General features: G+C 36.9%; 1 protein-coding gene across 3 annotated transcripts in view; it reads left to right on the top strand.

The window, feature by feature from the left end:
* MRPL22 (mitochondrial ribosomal protein L22) overlaps positions 1–13,392 on the top strand; it is a 24,639-nt gene that overhangs the window by 2,237 nt on the left and 9,010 nt on the right. For 2 of the 3 annotated variants that reach the window (XM_015565639.1, XM_006766291.2), the window contains 2 exons: positions 7,942–8,077; positions 12,852–12,917. In XM_015565639.1, the coding sequence (XP_015421125.1) occupies positions 7,942–8,077; positions 12,852–12,917 (202 nt within the window). Of the gene's footprint in view, positions 1–7,564; positions 7,621–7,941; positions 8,078–12,851; positions 12,918–13,392 lie in introns of those variants that run through there. The other variant, XM_015565640.1, reaches the window with a different exon arrangement.

A 13,392-nucleotide genomic window follows, 5' to 3' on the forward strand; every position in this document is an offset into this window, starting at 1 on the left:
AAAATCGCATAACAGCAAAATCGCATAACAGCCGAGCATACACCCAGCAGCTCTGCTGATGCCTGAACGGTATGTGGAATGAAGTGGGCGGGCATCGGGAGGCCACTATGGCACGGGGCAAGCACTATGGGCAGTCTATCTGAAGTGTACCCGGCGTATAAGACGACCCCCCACTTGGAGGCATATTTTTCAGGGCCAAAAAATCGTCTTATACGCCGGCAAATACGGTATATGAAATGTTTAGGACAGTGCATGTTATATAATAATCCACCCTAAATGTTAACTACCATTGCTGCTTTTATTATTATAAATGACTAGAGGCCCGGTGCACAAATTTTGTGCACTGTAGGAGGGGTCCCTTAGCCCAGCCTGTGCCCTCTCACAGTCCCGGAGCCTTTGGGGGCTGTCAGTTGGACATCCTTAGCACTGCAGCAAGGGGGAGAGGCTCCTTCCACCGCCACTGAGCTTGCCAGCTGTGAGCGCAGCTTCTGGCTGAGCAGTGCTCCCCTGTGGGAGCGCACTGACCACCAGGGGAACAGCTCCTGCGTTGAGCGTCTGCCCCCGGGTGGTCAGTGTGTGTCATAGCGACAGGTTGTTCTGCCATTTGGTTGATTTGCATATTAGCTTTTCATTATATAGGATTACTGAGTTCCTTTTTTTGTTGTTGTTTGTTTTGTTTTGTTTTTTGCTCCATCCTAGGCTCTTGGTTCAAGAGGATGAAGAGGAGAGCTAACAAAGAAAATAGGGGGCACAGCCCTTAGGGTTGGCCTACACTTTGCTTTCTTAGGTTCCTTCTCTCTACTACAGCCATGCTGATTAACTTACTATCTTCTGAATATGTTGTGCATACACTTGCCTCTTGGCTTTTTCATGCTGTGCCCTCACTTCCTGTCTTCAATAGCAGTCCTACTTGGTATTTAACCCCCAATTCACATGTTTCACCTTCAGAAGCTTTTCTCGGGTCTCACTAAAAATGAAAGGCATTAATTCCTCCTTCCTTGTAGCGTGTGTGCCTTGAGTAGTCACTTCATGTGCATGTGTCTGGCCCTTTACTAGGTGTGAACCCTGGACAGATAGGGTCAGTTCTTGTTTCTCTGTAGCTCCAGCATTGGGTCCTGAACAAAGTAAAGACTTTGTTAATGTTTGTTGATTTAAATTGTCCGGCAGTGATTTATATTGGGAAGATCTGAGCCAAATAACTTAGTTTGGCTTCAGTCTTTTCATCAGTGTCATACAAGATGGTTGGAATTTTCTAGATAATCTCGTAAGACTCTTTCCAGATCTGAAATTATGTAATTCTATGAATCCCTATTCTGGACTTTCTAATGGGGAAATGGTCAGATGAAAACTAAGTGGAAAAGGTATAAATACTGCCCGTGATAACTGTAAAATCTTAGGGATCATCTAATTCAGTGTTTGGGAACTAATTGCATATAGGTGCTAGAAAGAAATTAATTGGGAGAAGTGGTTTTTGTAAAATGAGAGAGTGTGTTAGGGCCTGTGTCAATTTAGAGTGCATTCCTCATCTAAAGGCTTTGAACTGGGCTAAGACCAGATGAAACCTTTCCATAGGCTGTATTTGGTTGCAAACGGACATTTTCCAACCTTTGAATTCCGAGTCTCCCATTTCACTGCTGGATGCATTTGAGAAATTTTGTGACCTACTGAAGGTTATACAGTTAATACATGGCAAGTCTAGGTTCTAAACAAAAAATCCTCTGGCTTTAAATAGTGCCCTGTCTTTCTATGGAGGGACAGAGTGATGGGCACAGAAGAGGTTTGTCAGGGAAGTTTTTTGGGAAGAGGTGACTTAAGTTTAAAGTGAAGAGTACATTTTGGTGGTTTAGAAAGTATCTCTAAATCTGATTGTAAATTTTCTGATCAGAGTACATTTTGGTGGTTTAGGAAATATCTCTGGTTTTTATTCATCTCTGCTTTCAAGTGTTCTGATTGCATGACCAGCAAGATTTGACAAGGACATTGATTTTGTGCTCTCTTAATTCAATCTTACCTTGTGATCTGAGAGATTGTGGTTTCTTGCTTTTTAAGACAATGTTTCTTAATTAGAGTCACAGGCCCCTTTGAGAGTATGAGGAAAGCCACAAAGCATCTTCCTAGAAAAACACATATTATAGTCATAGTTGTTTGTAATTTAATAGTCCTCAAGCTAGGAATCTGCACTGGGACATCACACCTAAACACAAGCATCTGTTTGTGATGCGTGAGATGCCGTAGTGCTCACTCTGCAATGAGGACACAATCATGACGAGTGCAGTACACAGTAGAGCTTTGCGGCTGTAGTTAGAGGACTTGGTTAGGGAGGGTTGGTTTTAAGTTGGGAGACTATTTGAGTTTATTTGTTTGCTGATGGGAATGATCCACTAGAGATGAAAACATTGCTGATAGAAAGAGGGAAGAAAGAAATGCCTGAGCAATGTACTTGAATAGTGGGAAGGAATGGGATCTAGGGAGAAGGGATGAGAGTGGTACTAGCTAGGGCCTAGACATTTCATGCATAATAACGAGAGAAGCTATGTGGCTAGGTATATGGATTAGGTGGTGGGAGCTTGTGGAAATTATCTTCCAATTGTTTGCTTTTTCTTAGCTAAATAAGCATTGTTAACAGTTGAGATTGAGAGTGAGAGAGGTGATATGGGAGGCTTGACTAGCAAGAAAAGGTATGATATTTGTTTGTAGGGGCTACGACAGTGATGGCGAACCTATGACACGTGTGTCAGAGGTGACACGCAAACTCATTCTTTTGGTTGGTTTTTCTTTGTTAAATGGCATTTAAATATATAAAATAAATATCAAAAATATAAATCTGTGTTTTACTATTGTTGCAAATATCAAAAAATTTCTTTATGTGACATGGCACCAGAGTTAAGTTAGGGTTTTTTAAAATGCTGACATGCCGAGCTCAAAAGGATCACCATCACTGGGCTAGGAGATGAAATGGACAAGGAAAATAAAATAGGAATGCCAGGCAGCCTTCAGGGTCCACTTGGGGTTTATGAATAAAAATGTAAAAATTGATGTTTCTATCTCCCTCTCCCTCTCTCTTTATACTGGGGAGTATGGGGTGTGCAGGAGGCAGCTGATCGATGTTTGTCTCTCATCGGTTTCTAACTCTCTATCCCTCTCCCTTCATCTCTCTAAAAAAATCAATAAAATATATTTAAAAAATATATATATATAAAATTTAGCCTGGCCAGTGTGGCTCAGTTGGTTGGAGCATCGTCTCGTACACTGAAAGACCAAGGTTCAATAACAGGTGAGGGCACATACCCAGGTTGCAGGTTCGAGTCCCAGTCAGAGTGTGTATGGGAAGCAGCTGATTGATATTTATCTCTCACATCAATGTTTCTCTCCCTCCTTCCCTCTCCCTTTTTCTCTCTCTCTCTCTAAAATAAATTTAAAAAACCTAAAAGACATATTCTCGGTTGAAGAATGTAAAATTTAGGCATTTAGCTAACCTTGGCTTACATAGAAAATCTGGCTTATTAACCACCTACATATGTATGACATAGTAACAGGAACCTTTTGGAACAGAGAGCTCATGTTCTGCAAGAATTACTGTTTGTTTGTTTGTTTTTGACTGTCACTTTAGCTAATAGTTTCTTTCTACTGCGGGTAGTTTTGCCACCCAGGGGACATTTGTCAGTTTCTGGAGACATTTTTGTTTCTTACAGCTGAGGCAGGGTTGTTACTGGCATCTGGTGGGTAGAGGTGAGGGATGCTACTGTACATCCTATAAGGCACAGGACAGCCCTCCACAACAAAGGCCCAACATGTCAGTAGTGCAGAGGTTGGAAAACTTGGAAAGTTGCTGGAATTTTACTTTTTTCGTTTGCTAAGCTGTTTCCTTGTTTGATTGTCCTTGACTTTGACAAAGTAAGATTATATTGAGTTATGAGAATATGCATATCACTTCAGCCCTTTATTTTAGATTTTAAATGAGGCAAGGGGGAGGCAGTTCTTATTATTCAGTCTCAAGTGCAGGATTAATTTAATGTTATCAGAAGTAAATTTGGAACAAAGAATTTTTTCCTTGATGCATATAGAATGATATTATCAAGATTGAGCCTGAGGCCAGTATTATCTTCGCTTGGGACTTGGGTATATCTTGTTCTGAATTTCAAAATGAACTTTGAATAATAAATAGGAGGTATTAGTTCTTTCAATTGTGACTTTGGAAAGTTTCAGAGTCTCTGTCTTATCGGAATTAACTCTTAATTCTAAAGTTTGGCTTTTATCTACTACTCCCCAATGCCTAAAGAATGTGGGTAGACTTTAAAAAGTGACACTTAAATGTAATCCTTGAGTATCGGTAGACAGGAAACACCAGAATCATGAGAGTAAGGAAATGCTTCATGTGCCAGTTTTAGTCTGCCACCTGCTTTCTGCGTGCCTCTGGCATCTCACCTTACTGCGGGCCACCTGTGTGCATGTTGTGTGTACAAGCACTCTGGAGAGTGGTTTACCTACTTACAGTGAAGTTAACAGGATTTCGGATTCCTAGTAAATGAAAAGCTATTGTTAGTGATGATACTTGAATTTCAAAATGATAAAAGTTGATTCTAGGTGTCCTTTACTGGTTAAAAAAAAAAAAGGTTTAACAGTCCTAGCTGGTGTGGCTCAGTTGGTTGAGCACAGTCCCATGCACTGAGAGGTCACAGAGGTCACAGGTTCAATTCCCAGTTAGGGCACATGCCTGGGTTTAGGGCTCAATCCCCAGGGTCCCTCATGCAGTAGGCAGCTGATCTATGTTACTCTCCACATCCATGTTTCTCTCTCTTCCTCTTCCTCTCTCTCTAAAATCAATAGTAAAAACATGTTAAAAAAAAGATTTAGCTTACTTTGATTCTTTAGAATGCTAACAGTAAACTGGACCTCCAGGCAAACTTAAAATTTAATGTTTGCCCTGGCCGTATAGCTCGGTTGGAGCGTGATCCCGTACACTGAAAAGTTGTTGGTTTGATTTCCAGTCAGGGCATATACCCAGCTTCAGTCCCTGGTCTGGGTTTGTACAGAAGGCAATTGATTGATGATTCTCTATCACATCGATGTTTCTCTCTAAAATCAATTTTAAAAAAATGAATGTTTGTTGGAAAACAATAACAATAACCTATGCCATTGTTTTTAATTCCAGCAACTTCCTTTTCTTGAGTTTGTTTTTTCAAGTGACCCTTCATAGGCTTTCTCACATAAAAAGGTGTTATAAAAGCTTCAATTTTGAATTAGTTTTATTTTCAATTCTACCTTATGATTACATTTTAGTTTTTTGATTTAGTGTTATTCTAACAGCTGGCCAGGAGAGGGCACATAAGAACTTTGGATTTAATACACTTCTGAATTAGTACCCAATTTGGAATAATGATTTAATTTGATTACAGTAGTTTTGTTTTTACTTGATAATTCATCTTATGAACCATTTGAGTCCTGAAAGTATTGTAGGTATTCAGAAAACTTTGTCATTATTAATTTATAATGTGTTTAATTTATTTTGGTCATCTAAATGACCAGATGTATATTTACTATGTATATTTGGATTGGAAGCAGAATTAAGGTTTGGAGAGACCCTAGAGATGACATAGTCCAGTTGCTCTTTTCATAGATAAAGAAAATGAAGCCCAAAGAGGTGACAAACTTCGTGTGCCCATAGTTAATTACAACTTTGTAGAAACATAAATGATATGACTTAAACGTGAGAAGATTTGAAAGGGTGTGATATGAAGTTTACAGTTCACGGGATTTATTTTTTCAGAGAACAGGAAAGAATTAACTGCTCAGAGGGTCTAATTTAAAATTAATACTAGCTATCAGTGTTTATCATCTCCTTGATACTGTAAGATACAGCACATTAATTACTAATTTACCAACAACCAAGTGAGGTAGGTATTCTCCTCAATCTAAAAATAATACCTACCATTTATTGAGCCCTATGAGGTGTCAGGTTAAGTATTTAACTTACAATATCTCATTTGAGCTACTGAAGAAGCCTACGAAGTAATTACTATTATTAGTCCTTTTACTGTTGAGAAACCAGAGATCTAGAAAGTTATGTGGCTTCCCCAAAGCCATTCTCTTAGTCAATTAGAGTTAGAATTTAGACCCAGGTCTGCATGACTCCATAGTCTCTGCCCTCATCACCTGGCTTATAGTTTCATTAGGAAATCCTGCCCTCTAACATCATGTATCCTACTTTTGTACTTTTCATGTAAAACGTTGGAACCTAAATGTATTGTGTGAGAATCTGCTGATGTACAACAACTTTGAATATGGAAGTCTGGGTTAAATATTTACTCATTATCCCTAGGCCAGGTGTTGTCCTTGGTGCTGGAACACCAAGGATGCCAGACTTGCCCTCGATGCTCAAATCTATTCCTTACTGCAGGAACTCATTGTACCACAGTACAGTAGTCCAGCTCCTTGCTGAGTGGCTGGCAAGAGCCAGGTACGGAGATCATTGAGGGAACGGTTGTCTGGGAGATGGACTAAGTAACTTTTGAGGTGGAACTTTAAACAGGATAAGCATTTCTCAGGCGATCAGGGAGGAGAAAACAATATTAACAGAAGTGTAGAGATATGAAAGTGTGTGCCTTATTCAGGGAACAAAACATGTCTCTGTGGCTAGGCCATAAAGTGGATAAGCTGAAAGGCCTGTTTGGGGTTAAGTTATAAAAGGCCTTATAATGTGGGACTCTATACTACAGGCAGCAGGGAAACATCTAAGTTTGTTGTGCTACTTGGATATATCCAGATATACACAAAAGTAGACAATATGATGAACCCATCACCCAACTTCAGCAGTTATTAACACGTGGCTAATCTTGTTTTATCTATAGCCTCTACTCTCGCCCATCATATTTTGAAACAGATCTTAGTCCAGTGATGGCGAACCTATGACAAGCGTGTCAGAGGTGACACGTGAACTCATTTTTTTGGTTGATTTTTCTTTGTTAAATGGCATTTAAATATATAAAATAAATATCAAAAATATAAATCTTTGTTTTACTGTGGTTGCAAATATCAAAAAATTTCTCTATGTGACACGGCACCAGAGTTAAGTTAGAGTTTTTCAAAATGCTGACATGCCGAGCTCAAAAGGTTTGCCATCACTATCTTAGCCACTATATTATTTCATCCACAAATATTTCACTACATATCTCTTTAAGAATGAAATGTCCATTTAATGTTTAAATTTCCAATAATGGTTAAGTAGCTGTCATATTTTTGAAATAATAGTCCACGCATTGAAATTAATTGTTTCTATTACATCTTTAATATGTAGGCTCTTAATTCAGCTCTCTTTTTCCCCTTAGAGTTTATCTATTGAAGAAAATGCGTTGTTTGTCTTGCAGCGTTTTGTACAGCTTGGATTTTGCTGAGTGCATTCTCTGGATGTTGTTTGATATGATCTCTCTATGTATTTCCTGTATTGAATCTAGAGGCTTTATCAGTTTAGGTTAATTTTGTGGAAAGACTACTTCATGGATGGCGGGTGGCATGTTCTTTTATCAGGAGACACATCATGCCAACTTTATCCGTTAATTTCTTAGTGTTTATAAAATAATGTTGTCTTCTTACCCAACAAAGTTGAGGAAATCTACACATCAGGTCAGCAATGCATTATGTCTTTAAATCTGCTTTAGGACTGGGCTGCCTTATAATACAGTCATATTTATTGGTCAGTGAGAGCAAGAGATCTTGGGTGAATATTTATTATTTGACTTTATTCAAATTATTAACTTTCATTCTTCCTAGCCTTTGATAAACTAGCTCTTGGAGCTTTTTTATGTAAAAGCAGTCTCTATTAATGAATATGTCTGGAATGTTTCCGTTTGTGATCCTTAAATAGTTTCTGTCAAAATGGAACCGATATGGCTCAGAAGACATGTAGGCTCTGCAAGAAGATGCTAAGTGTCTGTTGTTTTACAGGCTTCTTCCATCTCAGAGTGTTTTACCCCAATCACACATCCACACAAGTGCTTCTCTTGGCATTTCTCGAAGATGGGAGAAGAAGAACAAAATTGTTTATCCTCCACAACTGCCTGGAGAACCTCGGAGACCAGCAGTAAGTTTGTGATAGAACCAATTTCTAAATTTTGATAAAGCTCAGGCACTCTTCTGTGGCCCGCAGTGATTTATTATTCCATGTTAAGAAAAGAAAAAAATATACAGCAGTTGGCATAATCCTTTAATTGATAAAGAAAATGTACTGGGTTTATCTCTTTGGAAGTTTTAAAAGATGGTATTTGTTGTTCCTTTTTGTTTGCCTTACATTATTAACCTCCCAGATAGGGGCCTTAACTCTAAGCTAGTAGTTTGAGATTTACTGATTTTTTTATTTTAAGGGGTTTGCGAATGAATTCTTGATAATGGAGCATGAGGAGTGGGCAAGAATGACTTAAACTATTGACCAATATTTAAATAATATATGATTTTCCAATGTTTTATATTTGAATATGGGCACACTTGGTTGTTTTATAATTCACAAATTTTTGAACATAAGGTTTGAATTTAATCAAGTTTTGTCTTAATCTTTAGCTGCTTAGAATTCTTTTACCCTCTTCAAATTGCTTGTGATTACTCATCTGAGATATGACTGATATCAGCTTAATGTGAATTTACTGTGGAATATATTTACATCTGTTTAAAAGGTTATGCCTGGCCGGTGTCTCTCAGTGGTTGAGTGTCAACCTATGAACTAGGAGGTCATGGTTCAGTTCCCAATGTGGGGTGTGTAGGAGCCAGCCAATCAGTGATTCGCTCTCCTCATTGATGTTTTTCTCTCTCTCTCCCTCTCCTTTCCTCTCTGAAATAAAAAAAAAAGTTTAAGCAGGTAGTGATAGCATAAACAAGAAGGGAACATTGGAATCCTTAAGTAAATAAACTGGTAAATACTATAGAAATAGAATTACTGTGTTAATTATAAATCATTCAGTTCAGCAAACATCGTTTAAAGTCCTTTGGGATTTAAGGCTCCTGGATAATCCATATGGTCTAAATAATGTTATTTGCTTATTTTTTATGTGAACTTGACCACATACATTTTATTAAGGTTCAGTTGCTAAGTATTGGTCTGAATTAATACAGTTTTATGTTTTCTTTTTATTTTCTCATTTAAGGGAGTTAATTTATTGATTTAAAGAATTCCCACCTGATTGGGAAATCTGAGGAGAAAAAGATGCTAATAGTTTAAACACATTTTTAATTTTCAGATTTTATCATGCCATCAAAATTTAAAATTAGATTTGTAACAATCTATACTATTAAGAATTTTTCTTTCTTTAATTTTATCACCATTTATCCCCTCTATACCCTCCTCCATCTCTATTACTGTACTATTAAGTATTGACTCCATTTTGTAATTAAAAGAAATTTAGAAAATGTTACACATTTGCACAGTTTATCATAAATCACATATTTCCTAGAATTAATGAGCTTTCTTCTTACTTCAGCTCTTTGAACTTATATATTAATTGGAAGTAAATAAATCATAATAGTATTTGTCAGGTCCAGAATCTAAGAGCAAAATTTTATATTTTGTAGCATTGGTCTGTTTTGGTTATTAAGAAAAAATGTATTCCAGGATACATATCAAATGTCAAAATTAAAATAGTTAACTGTAGGTCATTTACTTAACTTTAGCAAAGGAAGAACAATGCCACTCCAATCATTTGTTATATATTGTATTTCCTGAAACTATTTTGATTAACTTTTTTAATATCATTTATACTCATTATACAAGTGCCTGTATGAAAATATTTGGCTTGATTTTATATAGGCACTTTGAGAAACCTAATTTGATTTTCTATGTTGTACAGATTTTGTTTGAGAGAGTAATCCTTTTGGGACTTTGGTGTATCACTAATACCTATTATGGCTGAAATATTAATGCCCTTCATAAATACCTACCTTATTAATAGGGGTTAATTTGCTTATCTAGCCACATAGTTCATGCACTGTGACATTATGTGCAGTGTCCCTTAGGCTTACCAATCTGCTGGCTGCAAACATTTTAAAAATTAGTTTTATTTGTAATTTAACAGAGGGAGAGATAATATTTCCCATTCTACATCATTCTGATCTTCAGCATTGGAATATGTAGTTAAACAAATCATAGTGAATGGGGTATTGAGTACATCCTATAGCAGTAAGTTAAAAAGAATGTCACTAAGTTAGGCATGTTTTCAGTCACTCCTGTTATTTTAAGACTACCCGCCTAATTAAATTAGCACAAATTTACAAACAATATAGTTTCCTATGTAGACTTTATCTTACATGTGGGTTCATCGTGGTAAAGAAAATGAGCCAGAAAGAAATTAATACAGTTTCCTTATAATAGTCATACTTTGTTAATTTGGGATTAAGTTTACTTTTGTAGTATCTTTGATAAAAGCTATTTTAAGTAAATTAAAAGTATAGTGAGACTACAGATGGGGCAAAGTAGGTTTATAGTTGTGAGTATTTGAAACAGCTTATTCTTGTTTTATTTATTAATTATTGTGTTATTTGCCCCACCCTGTAGATCATAACTGTTTAAGAAACCATTTCTTTTTTTAAAAAATATATTTTATTGATTTTTTACAGAGAGGAAGGGAGAGAGATAGAGAGCTAGAAACATCGATTAGAGAGAGACATCGATCAGCTGCCTCCTGCACATCTCCCACTGGGGATGTGCCCGCAACCCAGGTACATGCCCTTGACCGGAATCGAACCTGGGACCTTTCAGTTCGCAGGCCGACGCTCTATCCACTGAGCCAAACCGGTTTCGGCAAGAAACCATTTCTATAAGAGCCATATCTTATTGATAAAAAGTCATGCTTATATATTATTAATGTGGGTTCACATAGGCTCTTGTAAGGACTTTTATTAGGTGACACTTTTTCATCATCTTTAAAAGTTCCTGGTTTTGATGTTTCATAATTTAGACTTACTTTTACTTCATTGGATAACTATTTTGTGCATTATATCCTAACTTTACCTCATTTACCATATGGTTAATTAATATCAGTGATATTTAACCAGATTTATAGTAACACTTGGTTTATCTTAAGAAAGTATCCTAGGCATGGCACCTGCCTAAGGTAAATGTAGAGCTTTTTAGTTTTAGAAGAGGAGGATTGAATAACTTTCCCCTTTTTTGTAAACTCCTGAGTCCTCTTTTCCCATGTCCTTGCCAGGATTACAATATCTTTTTTACAAAATTTGAAGATAATTATCTACAATTCAGGTTTAAAGAGAGCCCACCATGGAGTACCAAGAATTGAAATGTTTTTATATAAAATACTTTTTTTGAGTGTATTAATTTTTGCAAATTAATATTATCAATCACGACAGTTCTTCTTTCCTCTCCTGTGCTCCCCAGAACACTTTATTGCTGAAAATGTAATTAGGGTATTGCTACAGTTTTCAGCCTGTCAGCTTCTATTGCAACTGAAATGAAATGTGCTACAGATTAAAAGATGGCCACTTGAGAAAACTGCTGTTTCTGAGGCATTTGAAAATTTCCTGCAGGAGTCAATGTTAGAAAATTCTCAGGTCTCCTTGTTATTGCTTGCCTTGACAAATGTTTCCTACATTTTTTAAAGTGGCAGTATGTAGCTGCTGGCTTACGTGTTTCATAATTTAGACCTCCTTTTGCTTCATTCAAATAACTCTTTTATACATTATATCCTGTATAGGTGAGTTAATAGCATATAGTGGTGGAAACAATGCGGGTTTTAGAGTCAGAAGGGGAACTTCGAAGATATAGCTACCAGACATTGTATTTCTCTGGTTTTCACTTTGTAAAAGGATTATAAAATGTTTCCTCTCCCGACCCATAGAGTTAGATCAAATAAAATTTGATGATTGCTTTGTGAATTATAAATTGCTTAATGGATTATTGATTTAAAAAAATTAAACAGGGGCAGAGGGGGGAAATGGGAGATATCTGTAATACCATGAACAATAAAAAATATATTTAAGAAAATTAAATAGGATGTACCTACCACTGTAAATAGAAGGTAACAAAACTAACATTTACTAAGATCTTACCATGTGCTAGGCAATGTAAAGTGCTTTTTTAAACATGTTATTTTATTTCATTCTTATAGTTTTATGATGTAGGTAATATTATCTGCATTTTAAAGAAGTAGGAATTTAGGCCGAGAGAGGTTAAGTAGCGTGGGCTCTGTAGTTAGTATATGGTAGAGCTAGGATTCCAGCCCATGCGGTTTGATTTTAGAACCTGTGCTCTTGACCAAACACCTGGCATACCGGTGAAAACAGTTCTTTTGTCCATTTCAAAGTTGTTCTCTTCACTAATAGGAAACTTTTTTTCTTGTTATTTCTTTTTTTTTTTGTCCTTTAGCCAACTAAATGTTTTAAAAATACTTTCATTTAATTCCATTAAATCTTTTACTATTCCTCTGGATAAAAATATAGCAAACATTGGCACAAACTGGTCATTTTGTAATTTCTATTTTTCCCTTAGCAATTTTTTTTAATATAGTGAGACTTTGGAAAATACATAATTTTGTGTAGGAAAAAAGAATCTGCAAATATTAATAATGTTTTTATTTCTTATGACAGAATTTTCATTAGGCATAGAAAGTCAAACCTTTATTAACACTATGTTACTGTCATTTAAAAATTTCTTTTTATTGATTTTAGAGAGGAAGGGGGAGGGAGAGAGAGAGAGCGCGAGAACACCCTTCATTGGGTTTTGAGGCTGCAACCCAGGCATGTGCCCTGACCTGGAATCAGGAATCGAACTGTGACCTCCTGGTTCAACCACTGAGCAAAACCATTATTGTTATTTTGGTATAAACTCGCTAAAGTTTTTTTTTTCTATTTGTAAGGAAATCTACCATTGTCGAAGACAAATAAAGTACAGCAGAGACAAGATGTGGTATTTGGCAAAATTGGTAAGCTAAAATAACTATTTCCGTGTAATATTTAGTTAAAGAAGCTAGGCTATGACTTCCACCCAGGATTTGAAAAATCAAAAAAATTTGCCTCTAAAAAGTGAGGAATATAATTGCATTTTTAGACAGTTGGTAGGTAATTCAAAAATGATTGCTCAGAGAGGAGAACCAAGATGGCGGCATAGGTTAACGCCGGAGTTTGCCGCCTCGAACAACCATTTCAAAAGTGAAACTAAAAGACGGAAGGGACATCATCCAGAACCACAGGAACGGTGGCTGAGTGGAAGTCCTACAACTAGGAGGAAAGAGTAACGCATTCGGACACTCAGAGGAGGCGCAGTGCTGAAGGCAAATTCTGAGGTGCGGAGTGCGCGGTTGGCGTTTTCAATCGGGAGGGAGTCGCAGACTCTGAGCTCCAGATCCGGGAGAGGCTTTAGGGGCACAGACTCAAACGGGAGAAGCAGGACTGTCTGGT

The sequence above is a fragment of the Myotis davidii genome, unplaced genomic scaffold, assembly GCF_000327345.1.
Source record: "Myotis davidii unplaced genomic scaffold, ASM32734v1 scaffold18, whole genome shotgun sequence".
Taxonomy (NCBI): domain Eukaryota; kingdom Metazoa; phylum Chordata; class Mammalia; order Chiroptera; family Vespertilionidae; genus Myotis; species Myotis davidii.